The sequence below is a fragment of the Amphiura filiformis genome, chromosome 7 (genome assembly GCF_039555335.1).
Source record: "Amphiura filiformis chromosome 7, Afil_fr2py, whole genome shotgun sequence".
NCBI lineage: Eukaryota > Metazoa > Echinodermata > Ophiuroidea > Amphilepidida > Amphiuridae > Amphiura > Amphiura filiformis.
In genome coordinates, this window is record NC_092634.1 from 15,409,096 (window position 1) to 15,428,858 (window position 19,763).

Genomic DNA, 19,763 nt, shown 5'->3' on the forward strand with positions numbered 1-19,763 from the left:
AACACTTGCTCTGATTGGTTCGCGCTGTATAAGAGTGCATGAATCTATATCAATACACTTTTGTTTTTTACTTTCGACGATAAACTGAACAAACTTTTGGGATCTTTCAGTGGGGATTTTTGTCAAAAAAGGGGTCATACAGTGGGGGTCACAAGAAAATGGGGGTCATTATGTGTGGGAATGCTAAAATTTGGGTGTCATTGACCATGAAAAATATCTTTCTGGACAAAGTGTTAAATTTTGCACAAATTTGCCATTTGAAGATAAAATTGCTATAAAAATGTTAAATTTGTTCAAAATGCACACAAAGATGGGGAAAAACTGGGGGGTAAGAAAAATGCCCCTTGCCCCCCCCCACAGCGCCACACTGTCTGCATTAGTACATGTGACGGGTTAATTAAACAGTGCTTTGTTAGTCATGAAAATGTTAGACATACCATATTTACTCTATCAAACGCTCCCCTTCTATTAAACATTCCCCTTTTTGAGTAAATACAGTGCTCGGGATACTTGCTCATGGTGATGAATGCCTAAAACAGGAAAAGAGAAACACCTGCTATTATTGCTATGGTAACATACCAACAAACATATGATTGGTAGATCTGTTTCCATCTCTGATCAAAGCATAGTTGCCATATCTTACACATACAATTGTGCTGTTTTTATTGTTAAAAAATATATCATTTATATCTTTACAAATGATTATAACATCAAGCTGGATGCACTCAAGTCATGCGCAATCAGCTAAAATAGAATTGTGAAAAAAAACACCTGACAACCCGACTCCAAGATACTGTTGTTAAGAAATCTATTCGTAAACTCAGTCATATAGTTTCTGCACTCAACCATCGACCGTTGTATTTTAAGGAACTGAATATTTATCAGCCTTGGTAGGATTTGTTCAACAATTTGTGACTTCAGTGAAGACGTGACGACTAATCCAAAATGGTGAGTTTATTCGATTTGATTGAATTTTCAAATTAAAAATCAAATGATTAAAAAAAACTCGGAAATAACAACATCAAGATACTTAACTAGAATTTCTTTGGTTTTAAAAACTGTAAATCCCAAAGAATATGACAGTGTAAACTGTATGCAAAATGTAAACTCATTTTATAACTTCTTCTTGATTGCGTTGTTAAATAAAAATGCACTAGTTGTAAGTGTATGTTACGTTTTAATACTATAATGCTTAGAACTTATTTCATTTTTGAGCAGGGCATGTAGCCAAAGGCAGGAGATGGGGTAGTGTTTTAGGGTTGGGTCATTGAGTGTGAGTGCCTGCTCTAGCAGCAGAGAAAACAAAATCTCGGGCAAATGACATTAAAATTGATAATTTTCTTGCAGCGTGAATGTATTTCAGTCCATGTGGGTCAAGCTGGTGTGCAAATTGGCAATGCATGCTGGGAGTTGTACTGTTTGGAGCATGGTATCCAGCCTGATGGTCAGATGCCTAGTGATAAGACCATTGGAGGAGGTGATGATTCCTTCAATACTTTCTTCAGCGAGACTGGAGCTGGCAAGCATGTTCCCAGAGCTGTATTTGTGGACTTGGAGCCAACTGTAGTAGGTAAGTTCATGAATAAACACGAAAAGAAATAAAATTCACCCTGTTCTATGGGCAGACAGACTTTCCAAAACATATTTGGAAAATTTGCTGAATTTTAGTCAACAAATTTTAGTCCAAATCAATCAAATTCAGGAAAAAAATAACTGTTTTTATGACACGCAGCTAAAGAAAATATTCATGACTAAATTATTGATTTATTAAAAGGGCATTTCGTGATCCACAGCCTCATCCCACTGGAAGCCTCTGGCTACCTAATGTTTATGTACCAAAAATTTCTTGCGGATTAATTTGTTCAGCAAAAATATCGTAAAATTTGAATTTCGTTCTGGTATACCAGAACGAAATTACACACAGTAGCCTATGGAGCAGTGTAATACACATAATCATGCATAACTCGCAAACGCAAAATCGGAATCAACTGAAATTTTGGGAATAGGCTTTTTTGTGAATATCTACTGAAAAATGTCATAAAAAGAGGATGCTAGGATTTCGAAATACTCCTTTAAGTATTAAGATTAATAGTAATACTTAATTAAATTCATAATTGAATTTTTTTTATCATTCAGATGAGGTCCGTACCGGAACCTACCGTCAGCTCTTCCATCCTGAGCAGCTGATTACTGGCAAAGAAGATGCAGCCAATAATTATGCAAGAGGACATTATACTGTTGGCAAGGAGATCATTGATTTAGTGTTGGACAGACTCAGGAAATTGGTAAGTTTTGGAGGAAGTTTAAATATGATAAAAAACAATGGTGCATTACTACATGTACTTCACCTGAACTTCAAATTTTAAGGAGACCACCCAAAATAAAAGTATACATTTTCAGAAAGGAAATGCCTGGAATCCAACTAGCATGGCATTTTGATGAAACAATTAGCAGTTTTTGAGAAAAGCGCAAAATTTGATTTTCCATGCCAATTTTTTTCCACTATAACAACTTACCTTAAAATTTCAAAGTGATAAAAACTGCATCTAAATGTTCTAAAGGCACAGAACTAAAACTGTTTTCTCAAATACATGTCACTTTTCTTTGTTCACATTCTTCAGATGTGGTGGCTTTGGTGCCCCAAGGGGGAGGGGAGGAAGGTAAACATGGATAAAAGGAAGCTCAAAATCACAAACTGGTGAACTAAATTAAAGAAAGAGGGATAATTCAAAATTGGCAAAGCATTGACGATTTAAAAAAGTGTATGATTTGATCAGAATGTTATAATGTCAAAGACAAGAAACAGTGGTACATTGAATTTGTTTGAGGTCCCTTGCTTGTTAAAAAAAGGGGGGGAAGACAAGCAGTGACAAAGGGAACCTATTACTCTGACCCTTCTGAAGGACACAAAATATTAGGATGGCAAATAGTAAACTCCTATTTATAAGGCAAAAAAATAGACATAAGACCTAAAAAGTTGTATTGCCCTAAGAGCTCCAAAGTCTCGGTCGGTCCATTTACTTTCGTTTTTGTTATTTTACCACATACAATATCAAGAAATGCAAGTTCACCATAAAATACCATGATAAGCAATGATTTATAGAGTTTCATAGTCTTGTGTTTAGTATATCAGAATTGTGCAGTATGAATTACAAACAGACAAAACATTTTCGCAACATTTTTGTGTATTTTATACCAAATATGAAATTTACATTTTGAAAAAAAAATGTGACCCTATTTTTTCAGATTTTAGGGTCGGTCAAAAAGGGCAATACAAATCTCTCTTTTTTTCAGGCCTAAACATGTTGCAAAACTCTGTAAGAGGTCTTACATCACAATTTCTTTATGGAAAGGGTAGGGCAATAAGGGCATTGTAGTTATTTTTATCACCTTAACGTTTCACAACGAGGTAAATCTGACATTTTTTGTCCATCAGAGAGTGATTCCAAATTGCTTTCTTCATACTAATTTGCAGTATTTTGCTATTCTTTATTTTATGTAGGCTGACCAATGCACAGGGCTTCAAGGATTCCTGATTTTCCACAGCTTTGGTGGAGGCACTGGATCTGGGTTTGCCTCTCTACTCATGGAGCGTCTGTCCGTTGACTATGGCAAGAAATCCAAGTTGGAATTTGCTGTCTACCCAGCACCACAGGTATCTACTGCTGTTGTGGAGCCATACAACTCCATCTTGACCACTCATACCACCCTTGAGCACTCAGACTGTGCTTTCATGGTCGATAATGAAGCCATCTATGATATATGTCGTCGTAATCTGGACATCGAGAGACCAACTTACACCAATCTCAATCGTCTGATTGCTCAGATTGTCTCTTCTATCACAGCATCTCTTCGCTTTGATGGCGCCCTCAACGTTGATTTGACAGAGTTTCAGACCAACTTGGTACCATACCCACGTATTCATTTCCCCTTGGCAACCTATGCTCCTGTCATCTCTGCTGAGAAGGCCTACCATGAGCAGCTCACAGTTGCAGAAATCACCAATGCCTGTTTTGAACCAGCCAACCAAATGGTCAAGTGTGATCCTCGTCATGGCAAATACATGGCCTGCTGTCTCTTGTATCGTGGTGATGTGGTCCCTAAAGATGTCAACGCATCTATTGCTACCATCAAGACCAAGCGTACTATCCAATTTGTTGACTGGTGTCCAACTGGTTTCAAAGTAGGTATCAACTACCAACCACCAACTGTTGTACCCGGTGGTGATCTGGCTAAAGTCCAGCGTGCTGTCTGCATGTTGAGCAACACAACCGCCATTGCCGAGGCCTGGGCTGCCTGGATCATAAGTTTGATCTGATGTACGCCAAGCGTGCTTTAGATCCCACTGGTATGTAGGTGAAGGCATGGAAGAGGGTGAGTTCTCTGAGGCTCGTGAAGATCTGGCTGCTTTGGAGAAAGATTATGAAGAGGTTGGTGTTGACTCAGTTGAAGGAGAAGGAGAAGGAGGGGAGGAAGAAGAATATTAGAACATTTTGAAGATGGAGATAGATATTTGGTACATAAAATGAACTGTTATGAAATTAGTCAATCTAATATTTATAGGCACCTGTACAAAGGTGGATTTAATCCGATCTTTTCAGTGACCATAGTCCATACTCCCTCAGTCTGAGCAGTTTTGCAAGCTTGATTGACAATTCAACAACTCTTCCTATTCCTTCCTATTCCTTTGTACAGGAGCCAAGCGTTGTTAATCCGTGATGAATCCACACTTTTCAAGTAGCGTATCTGCTGAATGCAGGGTTCGTGTATGCGCGGTACCCATGAGCGTAAAATTCGTCATGAGTGGAACTTATGCGTAAACACTTTCTTAATGTTATTAAAGTAGCAGCGAAACATAACTGCTTCATTCTTTTGTTTTATTGGTGATATGCTATCAACATAGAAATCACAGATGTTAAGGTTGAGTGGCAATAACAAACGGATATTCCGAATGGAAATCATGAGAATTAGACGATATTTAGCTTGTTTTCGTTGTTGCAAGGGATTGAATCATGTTTCACCGTTGTTCATCCCGTACCGATTAACAACTCGCGTCCAGCGGGTCTGTGTGGTTTACTTATCTTCGGTGCGGGCCCCTCCCAAGCATCTTTGACAAAGACTATGTTTGTAATCAATGTTCTTGATTGAACAGATATGGTTACTGAAAATCAGACCACTTATATAATTATGCCTAGATTTGTAGTGACCATTTATTAACATTGAATATCGAGTAAGCTGAAAATGCAAGATTATGCATGATGCAACTCAATTTCTGATGTTATGACATTATGTATTTATGTAACCAGGGCTCACTGCATCACTGTGTTGCTAGTAGTTAGTCTTACACCAATTGTATATTACACATGATATTACATTCTTCTGTTTTTACAAGATCAAACATTTCACTTTCTGTAAAGTTTGGCTTTTTTTTGGTAAAGAATAACAATTGCTAGGATCAACAGCTCCGGCCCCTAAAGACTTTCCAACAGCTCATTCTTTAACTTTAGAATTAAAATTTAACAGAAATGTGCATAATGGCTTTATTTAATCTCATATCTATCTATGTTACAAACATGTTGAATATGATGCCGAAACAATAGTTTATGGAACTGAGTCACATAAAAATTTGTTTTAAATTCATTTCATACACTCCAAGATAGTGAGAACCAATCAGAGCAAATGTTAGTAAATTACTAGCCGTACATAAATATTGTATAATTGCACACACTCTGCGTGAGTACGCGCAGTACTTGCAGGACGTGTTAATTTTTCTTCTTGGAGGATGCATTTAAATTTGCTTGCATGCATTTTCTAACATTTTTAAAGACAATTTTGTAGCAAAAATCACGGGATTTTAGTCATGTATGAAAAAGGTTAATAAATCACGAATCACTTGTTGCTCGAGAAATTGTACAAAATAATGCACTTGTACTGAGATGTTGATGCGTTTAATGCACTCCCCCCTTTGGGGCTCGTGCATTAGACGCATCAACATCTCAGTACGCATGCATTATTTTGCACAATTTCACTCCCCAACAAGTGATACATGTTAAACCTATAATTGTTTATTCTATTATTATCATTGTTATTATTATCATTTTTATTATTGTTTATAGAAATATGCTCATACAGATATTGATAATAAAATGAGAAAAAAAGTTATAATGTTGTTTGTAATTAGTTGAATCTGTGTGTGATTATATGTCTAAAATCAGATCATTGCTTGTTAGCATAGGTTTGGCAAAATTATTTTCTTAAATTCAATGGAACATTCACACAATCTAGAAAATGTATTTTATTTTCATGGTTCCAATTGTCAAAATAAGTTATTATTCAGAACATATACCGTAACCACCCGGGTATAAGCCCACCTTCGGCTATAAGCCCACCCCCTATTTTTCAAAACATTCTGGGAACAAGGGTGCACTCGGGTTTAAGCCCAGTAGTAAATTTTGGCCAAGTTCTTAAATCAAATCAATGCTTTGCTCTCATATTTAAGAACAAATTTTAAACAATATCAGTTGAAAATTAACATTCCACACTTACAATTTTAAGTAATTGACATAGGTGATAGAAATTACTGGTACATTGGGCATATTCAAATGGGGGTGATTGTTCTTATTTTTAAATTCAAGCACTAGCCCTTCCTCGGTTATAAGCCCACCCCATTTTTGAAGTGAAATCTGCCATCTAGGGGGTGGGCTTATACCTGAGTGGTTACGGTAATACATTATGACTCTATGAGTTGATGTCAGAGCTATTCCTCTCAAAATATCAAACAGCAAATGTGCCTCACAACTTATCTGAAAACTTCTATTGGTGTGGTCAGAAAACGGCTTGATCTATACTCACAAAACTTTTTGTCAGGTTTTATCGGAAAAAATGTGTCAAAAAGAACTTTGGTTGGCTTCTTCTTCTTCTTCTCCGGTACTGTGCAAAACCTCAAAAGAGTATCGACTTTTGAGAAAGTATGTGATGGATGTCATGGTAAATGATGTCCGACAGAAATGCATTAAAACTGTAATCTGAGCCAGGTTTTTACGAGCTCAGCAGTGAAAATTCTCATCGCGCGATGGAAATTTCGGTCCGCGATGGAGTTGGATTTTGTTCAACTTTATAGCATCGCGTTGCGATATCGCAACCGTGCACGCTTGTGATTGGCTGCAGGAAAATCAAGGTCGGCAGAATGACCATAAAAGGAGATGCAAACCCCACATGCTTTTAAAACATCGCAGCATTGCGCGATGAAATTAAAATGTGGAGTAAGAATCAGACTTTAGTCAATACAAAATGGTAATTATTGATTGCACCATCCACTGTGTTGTATAGAGTAAAAGAGAGAGTGGTTTACTGTGACATTTGCCATGGCAAAAACTGCATGATGAATTAGTCATGCAAACGTTTTAAATACTCATTATACTCACCCATGGTGATGAATGCCTAAAACAGGAAAAGAGAAACACCTGCTATTATTGTTGCTATGGTAACATACCAACAAACATATGATTGGTAGATCCCCTATCCAACCAAAGTTGCCATCTGACGCACACAATTGTGCTGTTTTTATTGTTAAAAATATACCACTAATCAAACTCTACAAATGATAAAATATCTGGTATCTTCCTTCAACCTGGATGCACTCAGGTCATGCACAATTAGCTAAAACTAAATTGGTGAAAAAAAAAAAATCTGGCAACTCTGTTTCCGAGATACTGTTGGTAAGATTTTTTTTTGTAAACTCAGTTATTGATCTCCACTCAACCATCATAGTTGTATTTTAACGGACTGAATCTTTATCAGCCTTGCTAGGATTTCTTCAATTTGTGAAGACTTTGGTGACGTAAAAGACGGACAACTAACTCAAAATGGTAAGTGGAATATTAGATTAGATTGAATATTCAATATGTATGTATATAGATGGAGGGGTGTGTGTAGAGGTATATAAACTCCTCAACAAAAGTTTGGAAAGTTTTTTCAAGCATCTGTATCTCCAATTATTTGTGACATATTCATATTGTGTTGCATATCAATGGATAGCTACAATACTCCCCTTTACAATAACACTCTATTTGAAACAATAAAAATTTTCACGGCTGAGTATGTGCCTTGCGAATGTAGTGGGGTCTCAACCAGAATTTGCCAAATTGATCATTATTTTGTACTCAAACAACGCTAGCCACTAGCCTCAATAGCGGGTAGAAAAACCACAGACAGCCACAATAGTCAGGCACCTTCTCCTCATGCTGCTCACCGACCTGGTTACATGTTACTGTGGGATGGAATTCCATTCTTCAACAAGTATTCGTCGCAGGTCATTCAATGTGGTTGCATACGGGCTTCTCTGGCACTCACAGCACAATCAAGCTGGTCCCACAATGTTCGATCGGGTGATGTCTGGCCCCCGGTCTGGCCTGATGGCAGGCCATTTTACTCTACTCCCATATTCTGTAGGTAGTCGTTGACTACCGTGGCTATGTGTGGCGAGCGGTTTCATCTTGGAGGATTCCATTAGGTCCCAGATGTAAAGTTATGGGATTGCAGCTTGCTGCACAGAATAATGATCAATTTGGCAAATTCTTTTTGAGACCCCACTACATTCACAAGGCGTGTACTCAGCCGTGTAAAATGTTATTGTTTCAAATGGGGTATCATTGTAAAGGGGAGTATTGTAGCTATCCATTGATATGCAACACAATATGAATATGTCGCAAATAATTTGAAATACAGATGCTTGAAAAAACTTTCCAAACTTTTGTTGAGGAGTTTAGATGTGTTTCATTTTGGTTAGGTTTTTCATGTGTATGGGGTACAGTGCTTTAACTTGTTAGGGGATATGAGGGCCTGATTCAATTTCAGGGTAAAATTATGTAACTGATTTCCCTTTTTTTTTTCTGTTGTTTTTTAAGAACTGTGAAAGCTGGATATTAACAACTTGCCAGGGGAATTTTAAAGTTTTACTTGCTGTATTTTTATAACATTATAACATAATACTTGGCTTTGAAATTGTTTCATTTTGAGCAGGGTATATTGTAGATGAGGTAGGGTTTTGGGGGGGGGTCATTGGGTGTGAGTGATTTTAGATGAGGTAAGGTTTGGGTGGGTCATTTGGTGTGGCTGATTTGTAGATGAAGTAGGGTTTGGGTGGGTCATTGGGTGTGGCTGATTTGTAGATGAGGTAGGGTTTTGGGTGGGTCATTGAGTGTGGGTGATTTGCAAAGTGCATGCTCCAGCAGCAGAGAAAAGAAAACCACAGGCAAAATTGGGATGATAAAGATCAAAATCATGGCAAGTGCCACTCCAACTTGAAAACATTTTCTCTAAAATTTGTGTAAAAATGTGCAAATAACACAAAAAATGAAATATTATATAACGTATTGATCATTTTGTTTCAGCGTGAATGTATTTCAATCCATGTGGGTCAAGCTGGTGTGCAGATTGGCAATGCATGCTGGGAGTTGTACTGTTTGGAGCATGGTATCCAGCCTGATGGTCAGATGCCTAGTGATAAGACCATTGGAGGAGGTGATGACTCCTTCAATACTTTCTTCAGTGAGACTGGAGCTGGCAAGCATGTTCCCAGAGCTGTATTTGTGGACTTAGAGCCAACTGTAGTAGGTAAGTTCATGAATAAATTGTATCAGAAAACATAAAAAAACACAAAAAGAGGTCTGTAAAGCCTTAATAATGCTCAAATACATTTAGTGGAAGTATTTTCTTTGTAAGTGCAAGAATCATGTGTATTTTTTTCAGATATTTGTAATTATAATTTGATTCAATATTACAAATAATTTTCATTGTAAGAGAGAATATATTAAGCTTGATGCATGAGTTTCCTTTTATAAAAAAAATGGGGATCATTGCAACTCAACTTGAAACCATTAATGCCCAAACATAGTACTTTTTGACTTAAATTGTTGATTAAATAATCAAATCAATACTTGATTCATCCATGATTGACTTTGTTAATTACTATTGATTTTTCTCTACCATTCAGATGAGGTCCGTACCGGAACCTACCGTCAGCTCTTCCACCCTGAGCAGCTGATTACTGGCAAAGAAGATGCAGCCAATAATTATGCAAGAGGACATTATACTGTTGGCAAGGAGTTGATTGATTTGGTGTTGGATAGACTCAGGAAATTGGTAAGTTTTGGAGGAAATTTTGAAAAAGGAAAATACAGCACATGCAGTCAAAATCTGATCTTGAAGGTCAGAAAAATATTTTCTGGAGTTCCACCCTCCCCACCAAATATGTGAGTAGCAAATCATTACCTTGCATTTACAGCACAGTAGAAATAGCCCGGTGATGATGTACAAATGATTTTAAAGGATTAAAATGTGGTTGAAGGCGAAAGCGTGAAACACTCTCATAGACAGGTATAAGTTGCATCAGTCAAGGAAACATTTATTATGGTAGGGGTCTAATTAAGTGAAATATGATACATCGCAATTTCTTTAGGGTAGGATATAATTTTCATCTTCTTCATTTTCAAAACTTTAAAAAGTATCACAATGAGGTCATTCTCACATTTTTTCTTTGCAAGAGTGAAACCAGGTGGTTTCTTCATACTAATTTGAAGTTTTTTGTTTCCTTTTTTATGTAGGCTGACCAATGCACAGGGCTTCAAGGATTCCTGATTTTCCACAGCTTTGGTGGTGGCACTGGATCTGGGTTTGCTGCTCTACTCATGGAACGTCTGTCCGTCGACTATGGCAAGAAATCCAAGCTGGAATTTGCTGTCTACCCAGCACCACAGGTATCTACTGCTGTTGTTGAGCCATACAACTCCATCTTGACCACTCATACCACCCTTGAGCACTCAGACTGTGCCTTCATGGTCGATAATGAAGCCATCTATGACATTTGTCGTCGTAATCTAGACATCGAGAGACCAACTTACACCAATCTTAACCGTCTGATTGCTCAGATTGTCTCTTCCATCACAGCATCTCTTCGCTTTGATGGCGCCCTCAACGTTGATTTGACAGAGTTTCAAACCAACTTGGTACCATACCCACGTATTCATTTCCCCTTGGCAACCTATGCGCCTGTCATCTCTGCTGAGAAGGCCTACCATGAGCAGTTGACTGTTTCTGAAATTACCAATTCTTGCTTTGAACCAGCCAACCAGATGGTCAAGTGTGATCCTCGTCATGGCAAATACATGGCCTGCTGTCTCCTCTATCGTGGTGATGTGGTCCCTAAAGATGTCAACGCATCTATTGCTACCATCAAGACCAAGCGTACTATCCAGTTTGTTGACTGGTGTCCAACTGGCTTCAAAGTAGGCATCAACTACCAACCACCAACTGTCGTACCTGGTGGTGATCTGGCTAAAGTCCAGCGTGCTGTCTGCATGTTGAGCAACACAACCGCCATTGCCGAGGCCTGGGCTCGTCTGGATCATAAGTTTGATCTGATGTACGCCAAGCGTGCTTTCGTCCACTGGTACGTCGGTGAAGGTATGGAAGAGGGTGAGTTCTCTGAGGCTCGTGAAGATCTGGCTGCTCTGGAGAAAGATTATGAAGAGGTTGGTGTTGACTCAGTTGAAGGAGAAGATCATGGAGAGGATCAAGAAGAATATTAACACATTTTGAAGACAGAGACATTTGGTACAAACAATGATAAGTTACATGTATAGAGGTTATTCCTCCTTTTGCCATCTTTTGGGTATAAATTGATTTGTGTGTATATACGTTGGACACAGTGCATCTGATCACATCTGATCATGCAAACTGTTATTCTGCATTCGCACAGTGTTTTGTGTTTGTGCGTTAAGGATTGAATGCTGAAGGCACCCATAAAAGGTCTGTACCTAAAAGATTGCAAACATGTGATGTCATGCTCTCTGTACTTTGGTCAATCTAATATATCCTTTGGTTCGCCTCAAGTTCGACATTGATGTCAATCCTTTTTTGCGGTTGCGCGGCAAGGATGTTGACAAACCGCCCTTATACATGGCTGTACACGTGATTAACTTTACACATGCGATTTGATTGTGAGACCAGCAGAATACGCACTTATGTTACTACCGAACTTGAGGTGAACCAATGATAGGTACTAGCTCAGGAATATTATGTATATAAGCAAAATATTGTTTACAGATTTTTAAAGTGAATATCCAACACTTGCCCATTACAGAATCTGTCAGGCTAATTTAATGTGATCATTATAAAGCTAAATGAGTTGTTTATCATGTGAAATAAATTTTCACATGTTTTTCCATTTACAAAAAAGAAATTCAAAGAACCTCAAATATTCTTTCGATTGTACTTTGAAATTAAATCCATAATGTACGATCTAATAATAGTTTAGAATCTTGGTTTAGCAGCGACGTAGCTTGTGACACCATCACAGTGTCTTCATTCAGCATAGTATTTACAATCCTCCAGTCACATGACAACCCAATGGGTGGTCAAGTATCAGCAGAACATCGTAGATGCGGGCAGGTCGTATTCAGCTTTGCTAAACCAAGACTCTGAAATTGAAAAAGGTAACTTTTTAAGCAAATGCCAATGATGACATAGTCCAATAACAGTCTAACAGTTATGACTAATATTATTTCAATATTTTTGGGAAAGAATAACAAAATTTGATGAAAGTTGTACATTATGGGTTTAATTAATAAAACACTTAATCTTGTTTAATTGGGTAATAAATAAATAAAAATAATAAATGTTGTCATTTATACAGCGCTTTTCACATGTATCAAAGCGCTTTCAAAAAATGAAAGAAAATCTGGAGGGCAAAGAAAAAAATTCAACCTCAACCAGATCATGGGCTAAGATAGTGTAAAATACAAAATTTTCTTCTTCTTCCTATACGTGCATACCTCAAATTGAGTATTGTCGCACGGGCTTAACGTGCACAGGTTTTTTTTTACCTATGCACGATCCTGGAACCTAGGATTGATTGCAGATATCAGAACCGGGGATGGTCCCCCTTCTCTTTTCGAATAGCTCTGACACTTAACGTGCACAGGGTTTGACTCTTCCTGTACACGGGACCAACGGCTTTACGTGACTTCCGAATCACGGACAAAGCACATACACTACCTATATCTGCATGTGATAAGCAGTGTATGGGGGCGAGAAGAAATTCTTCAATTAAATTCTGAAATTAAATAACTGAACTGAATTGAAGGATTTCTGACCATATAGGAACTTTTGGGAGGGAAGAGAATTTTCACCTAAGGCAAGCCCAAGGCTCGAACCCTCGTCGATCGTATCTCCCGGCCGGCAGCACAACGCCTTAACCACTCGGCCATCTCGGCCTTTTTTTTAAATTTTACATTTACATTGCCACAATAAAGCCCCTGTTATCCCAATCATGGGCATAAATAGTGTAAAATACAAACATTTTGTGCGCTATGCACGCACATCATCCCAGTAAAAGCTTTTTTGGAAGCTTTAAGACACATACAGTCTCTCTAAAAAACAAAACCGGTTATGTAAGTTGCAATTTTTTTTGTCTGTGCCCTCAGAATTTTATTTTGCCACCCTGACCAAGAAAACTGGCTACGCCCCTGCTCCATGCAGCTTGTTGAAACAACATTTGTTGAAAGTACCATTACTCATCCCAGGTTCATGCCCCAAATGCCCATTTTGCCTCTGGTTTGTCATGTGAAAATTGAGCTTGATGTGAAATTGAGTTCATTGAGAGATGGACTCTGTTTCTTTGATGATTTTTGCAAGTTTCTGAATGAATAAATCCCTGAATAAAGCTTTAAATCAAAATAAACCAAAATAAAAAGAAACTAAAAAGACTAGACAAAAATGCAGGTTGCAGTTTTCAACAATTACAAACTTAACGCAAACATCAGTTGGAATCAATTCAAAATCACTCTTTTTGTGAAGTTTGCTTCACATGAAAATCACAAGTTATCTCTCAAATGTCAATTTGTCTCAATAAAAATCAGATCATAAAAAGCACATTGGATCACTGCTAAGATATTTTTTACTTTATGAAGTTATGAAGTGACTGCATGGTTGTATCAAGTTTTTTTTCTTCAAACCATTTGCTAACAAACTGCTTCTGCAACCAAACCTGCATTAAATCTGTTTACATTAAAAATTCTTAGCATCAAAAAAGTCATCAAAGCAAAGTATATCAGATATCTGTAAAGACCAGATTGATTTTCAGACCAGACAAAACCTGAGAATAGTACCTTTTCATTGCCATGGTGCTAGGAGACACAGTTTTAGGGTTACCATGGTGACAGTGTTTCTAGAGACTATCATGTTCTGTGCGGCAGGTGGTTCTGTGATGTATTATTGTTTCTGTATTGTTGTGATATGACGGGGTAATTTATCTTGTCATTATTTTACTATCATCATTGATAATGATCTGATTGATTTAGTAATTACTAAAGATCACTCCAGATGTTAAAATTGAATTTTAAAAAAGTGCAATGAATACTAAATATTGCATTTTTTTACAAAAGAAGCTCCAAATTAGGAAAGTTTTGGAAACAAGAATAATTTAATTTAATGTTGTTATCTAGAGCATTATAAGCAGAATCTGAAAATATGAATTAGCCCCACAGTCAAGGCCCTAGCCAGGGAGGTCAGGACCCTATTAGGGGGAGGGGGTACAGGGCCCTTTTAGGGGGGTACTTAACTTATTTTTTGAAAGGGATGTGCGGCTTGAGCTTTCGAGCCCTTACCTATAATTTCTAAGATTTTAGCAGCACATGCCTTATCTATGTGAGTCCCCCTCCCCTGGGCCCTAGCTTTCCTGCTGCTCCTGGGCTATTTACAAAGGTCTCTATATAGAGAGGATTTAGCTTCTCACATCGACAGGAGTGAGCAAATCAGATTGCAGTACAAAAATGCACATTTCATTGAAAATGTTTTCACAGGACTCTCTCATTATCTTTACATCATGAGAATGAAACAATCATTTGGGGTCATATATAATGGTCAAGGGATACGATACATGTATATTTACCCTTTTACTCCTGACCATCTTGTGGGGCCTATACAATTACTTCAGAAGATAATAACAAGGATGTTAAGAAGAAGAGAGTTGTGTTTGTTGATATCTACTTGACCGTTGTAAGCGGAACCCAATTTTGTTGACTGTTATTTGGTGCTTACAAAACAACGGTCAACATGAATCCTACCCTGGAACCAGATATGTTACAATGTATGCATCATTGATTCCCATGACAACATTGTAATGCTAATCAAAAGTGAAAGATGATCCCAGTGTTGAAGCGGTATATTTACACGGTAAACCGTTACAAACTTCAGTTACAATTCTGCACTCATTCATCACAGTAGGGTGTTGACTCTCGCTCCTGTTGAAAGTTGCACTTTTGTTAAATATTCGGGAATTATTTCAGGTTTAAAGTTGCAGTTGTGTTACATATTCAGGAGAATTTCAGGATTTCAAAATGGTAAGTTGATTTCTAAGAATTCATATAGAATAAAGTATTAACTTTATGTGATTTATTAACTTTTCCTTGTGTGAAACAGTAAGAGTGTGCATTATATTATTATTTTGACTTTGGGTTTTATAATGGTAAGACAACTTTAATTAATTTCTGATATAGTGTGCAATTTGGCTACCATTTAACAGTTAAAGATTGAATATAAAAACAGGGAAAATCTGTTCCAACTGACCAGCGGTGAACCAAAGGATGGATCCAAAAGGATACAACAGTGTCACACTAGCAATGGATAAAATTAAAAACAGGGAAAATATGACACAACATCCAATGGGGGAGTAACATAAGACATATAAACAGGGTTAAAAACCCTTAAAGTTAAAGATTGATCAGTATAAATTGGGAAAAGTGTATTAAACATCAAACTTATTTTTGTTTTGTTCAAAAGATGTAAATGAACATAGTGACTGTGCAATTTTTGCCCCAGTGTAAAGTTCTGATAACATGCACAAAATTGGTTGAAGATGTTCTCTTACATGTGTCAACTTTGAATTGTTTTTCAGCGTGAGTGTATTTCAATCCATGTTGGTCAAGCTGGTGTGCAGATTGGCAATGCATGCTGGGAGTTGTACTGTTTGGAGCATGGTATCCAGCCTGATGGTCAGATGCCTAGTGATAAGACCATTGGAGGAGGTGATGACTCCTTCAATACTTTCTTCAGCGAGACTGGCAGTGGGAAACATGTACCACGAGCTGTCTTTGTGGATCTGGAACCAACTGTCATAGGTATGTGCGTTATGTATGAAAAAAATTGGAAATGTGCTGAGGCTTGTGGGTTTATTGTAACATGCTGTAAATCACCTTGAACATCTTGTAAAAGAAAGCACACATTAAATCTGTAAGTTTTGCTCACATCTATGTTATAAATTACACCTTTGTACTGCATATTTTGTAGTTGCCGAACATTTATGCAGGAGTTTCTCACCCTATGGTCATCACAACCTCAATTTGGGGTCACAAGAATTATTCAAAAAGAAAACAACATTTTGACATGAGGCTTATGAGTAGTCTGACTTTCAGAAAATGGAATTTCATTAAAAAAAAGTATGAGTACCCCCCCCCCCAATTGGGGACTAAGCAATTCTTGTTTACATTTCATAGGTGATTGGAAACATAGGTATGGAAGTGTACAGAATTAGGCTATTCCACTTGAGATCCATACACCCCTATGGAAGAAATGGGAGTTTCAATTTCAAATTGAGTTACCTCAATGAGGTACTCCATTTGAAATCTACACTCCCTGTGTGGGCTATTAAGGTCATGGTATAGGCCATTGTTAATTTTGTCGTGCAGTTTGATATCATCCGTGCGAAAGAAGTAAACTGCAAGATTTCACAACATTAATGCTCTGCATGCTGGTCAAAGGCTTTAACATAAAAAGTCCAAGTTTTGAGATATTTTCTCAATATCAAGAGCTACTGTAAAAGTAGAAATTTTCATGAGGTTTTTATTTTTCGCGAATTTCATGAGTGGACATAAAATCGCGAAAATAAAAACTCGCGAAAATAACCTTTTGCATTAGGTTTCTATTGTATCAATATCAAAACCGCGAAATTTAATTCTCGCGCAATTGACAAAATCTTCAAAATCGCGAAAATATCTTCTCGCGAAAATATTGACTTTTACAGTATCTTTAGAACCACTGAACCAGTACTAGGCTTGTTTGTACACATTGTAATGTATTTTTAATGTTGATTCCAAATATGGTCATGAAAATGTACAATTCTGACAGTTTTGAAATGTTTAAAGAAAAATTTGAAACTTGTCGTCTGCAGTTGACACCCATGTGGAGTGGGTTAAACAATGTTGGATGTGACCGTTTTTGTATAATTTAAACATGATTTTATGTATTCGTGTCAACAGATGAGGTCCGCACTGGTACCTACCGTCAGCTCTTCCACCCCGAGCAGCTGATTACTGGCAAAGAAGATGCAGCCAATAATTATGCAAGAGGACATTATACTGTCGGCAAGGAGTTGATTGATTTGGTATTGGATAGAATCAGGAAATTGGTGAGTTTTAGTTTGATATTAATAATAAGGCCAGTAAAATAATGAACATACTTTAAAGCCATATATACGTGTGTTTTTTTCAAACCTGATTGTTTTGCATATTTGTAATATTTACACATGTCCTAACTTGCACCTAAATGGAATTGGCCAAATTTGTTGTCTTTGTAGGTCCACAGAACAAAGTGTGACGTAAAGTCATAATTATTTTATTATGGACAGAAACCCTCCCCGACAATTATTACTAGTAATATTTCAGCATTTTGAGAACAGCATAACAATCTTAAATTAATTAATCAAAATTAACATTAAATTTATATGTGTCAATATCACTACAGGCACAATTTACTATTTTATCACAATTAACAACAGTAATTTAATTGATTTCATAAATAATAAGGATCGACCAAGCATCGATGGTCGATCAAAAGATCGAACTTATTTGTTTCTATTGTCTAATGTATTTTATTTTCCCTTTCTATGTCCAATAGGCTGACCAGTGCACAGGTCTGCAAGGCTTCCTAGTCTTCCACAGTTTTGGTGGTGGCACCGGATCAGGTTTCACATCCCTCCTCCTAGAACGACTCTCCGTTGACTACGGCAAGAAATCCAAGCTAGAGTTCTCGGTTTACCCTGCACCACAGATCTCAACTGCTGTGGTGGAGCCTTACAACTCTATTCTGACAACTCACACCACACTGGAGCATTCAGATTGTGCATTTATGGTTGACAATGAGGCTGTCTACGATATCTGCCGCCGCAACTTGGATATTGAGCGACCAACCTATACCAACCTGAATCGCTTGATGGCTCAGATTGTTTCGTCCATCACTGCATCCTTACGTTTTGATGGTGCCCTCAATGTTGATTTGACCGAGTTCCAGACAAACTTGGTGCCATATCCCAGAATCCATTTTCCACTTGCGACATATTCTCCGATCATATGCGCAGAGAAAGCGTACCATGAGCAGCTCACAGTTGCAGAAATCACCAATGCCTGTTTTGAACCAGCCAACCAGATGGTCAAGTGTGATCCTCGTCATGGCAAATACATGGCCTGCTGTCTCTTGTATCGTGGTGATGTGGTCCCTAAAGATGTCAACGCAGCTATTGGTACCATCAAAACCAAGCGTACCATCCAATTCGTCGACTGGTGTCCAACTGGCTTCAAAGTAGGCATCAACTACCAACCACCAACTGTCGTACCCGGTGGTGATCTGGCAAAAGTCCAACGAGCCACTTGTATGCTTAGTAATACAACTGCCATAGCAGAGGCTTGGGCTCGTCTGGATCATAAGTTTGATCTGATGTACGCCAAGCGTGCTTTCGTCCACTGGTATGTGGGTGAAGGTATGGAAGAGGGTGAGTTCTCTGAGGCTCGTGAAGATCTGGCTGCTCTGGAGAAAGATTATGAAGAGGTTGGCATGGATTCAATTGAAGGGGAAGGTGGTGAAGAGGAGCAAGACGAATATTAAATGAAAATGAACAGAAGAAGATTTAGAAAATGTTGATTTTGAGCACCATAACTTGTTTGGAAGATGATTTTGAATTTTGACAATAAACTGTAGATTACATTTGCACAGTTCCTATAGTCATTCCTTGAAAGGGAATCTCTGGCAATCATAACATTATGTTTTATATGTTAGAAAAATAATTCTCAAGCATGAATCACATGGTTTTATTTAAAACAAACTCGTACTGACCATATAAACAAATAAAAACAGTCGACTCTCAACACGCGATATTCAAAATTCCTGCGCTGAAATGGTCTAAGTGCAGTGACGTAATGATTATTTGTGCTCAATTGTCGTCAGCCTTCATTGTATTACTGGGACGTCATTGCACTCGACAATTTCGCATATGGAAAAGTAGTCTCTTTTGCTCAAATAAAAGGGGTCCCACAGTTAAGCAATGGGAGAAAATTGTCTTTTTTCACTTTCAACTTCAATTATTATAAAGGGAAAGTCTTTTATTTTTTGGCTCACTCTTAATTGTCTCATGCATATATTAAACTCTACTTTCCCCGATTTTCAAGGAAATCTGATGAAAGACCTCGTCGTACAGGAGCACTAAACACTGCAAGGTATTCCCAAAATCTCACTCAATTTACTGCGAAATACACTGACATGCACCCCGTGTTATTAAAGTAGCATGCTATAGACGGCCCTCACATGATAATAGTCAGTCCGATTGACTTGGCTCACACAATATTTCCTAGAAATACTTTGCCAGATTCTACTCTCTAAAAAGGAATCTGATTGGTTATAAAATGCCGTCGTACAGTAGGAAAAACCAGGGAAAA

General features: G+C 37.7%; 3 protein-coding genes and 1 pseudogene across 3 annotated transcripts in view; all 4 read left to right on the top strand.

Moving 5' to 3' along the window:
- LOC140156786 (dynein axonemal assembly factor 3-like) overlaps positions 1 to 19,763 on the top strand; it is a 50,041-nt gene that overhangs the window by 16,045 nt on the left and 14,233 nt on the right. The window lies entirely within an intron of this gene.
- LOC140156788 (tubulin alpha-2/alpha-4 chain-like) lies at positions 698 to 6,147 on the top strand (annotated as a pseudogene).
- LOC140156789 (tubulin alpha-1C chain-like) lies at positions 7,740 to 12,680 on the top strand. The gene is made up of 4 exons (XM_072179768.1): positions 7,740 to 7,868; positions 9,393 to 9,615; positions 9,995 to 10,143; positions 10,605 to 12,680. Exons 1-4 carry the CDS (start codon positions 7,866 to 7,868, stop codon positions 11,586 to 11,588), a joined length of 1,359 nt encoding a protein of 452 aa, XP_072035869.1. The 5' UTR covers positions 7,740 to 7,865; the 3' UTR covers positions 11,589 to 12,680.
- Positions 15,961 to 18,947, top strand: LOC140156790 (tubulin alpha-1D chain-like). The gene is made up of 3 exons (XM_072179769.1): positions 15,961 to 16,178; positions 17,316 to 17,464; positions 17,953 to 18,947. The coding sequence occupies exons 1-3, from the start codon at positions 16,058 to 16,060 to the stop codon at positions 18,934 to 18,936; spliced, it is 1,254 nt and encodes a 417-aa protein (XP_072035870.1). The 5' UTR covers positions 15,961 to 16,057; the 3' UTR covers positions 18,937 to 18,947.

Bases quoted from the DNA above. Each gene is read 5' to 3' on its own strand.
- LOC140156789 (XM_072179768.1), top strand. The intron at 9,616-9,994 runs GTAAGTTCATGA...TCTACCATTCAG, and splicing joins CTTAGAGCCAACTGTAGTAG to ATGAGGTCCGTACCGGAACC. The intron at 10,144-10,604 runs GTAAGTTTTGGA...TTTTTTATGTAG, and splicing joins TGGATAGACTCAGGAAATTG to GCTGACCAATGCACAGGGCT.
- LOC140156790 (XM_072179769.1), top strand. From the start codon at position 16,058: ATGCCTAGTGATAAGACCATTGGAGGAGGTGATGACTCCTTCAATACT. The intron at 16,179-17,315 runs GTATGTGCGTTA...TCGTGTCAACAG, and splicing joins TCTGGAACCAACTGTCATAG to ATGAGGTCCGCACTGGTACC. The intron at 17,465-17,952 runs GTGAGTTTTAGT...TATGTCCAATAG, and splicing joins TGGATAGAATCAGGAAATTG to GCTGACCAGTGCACAGGTCT.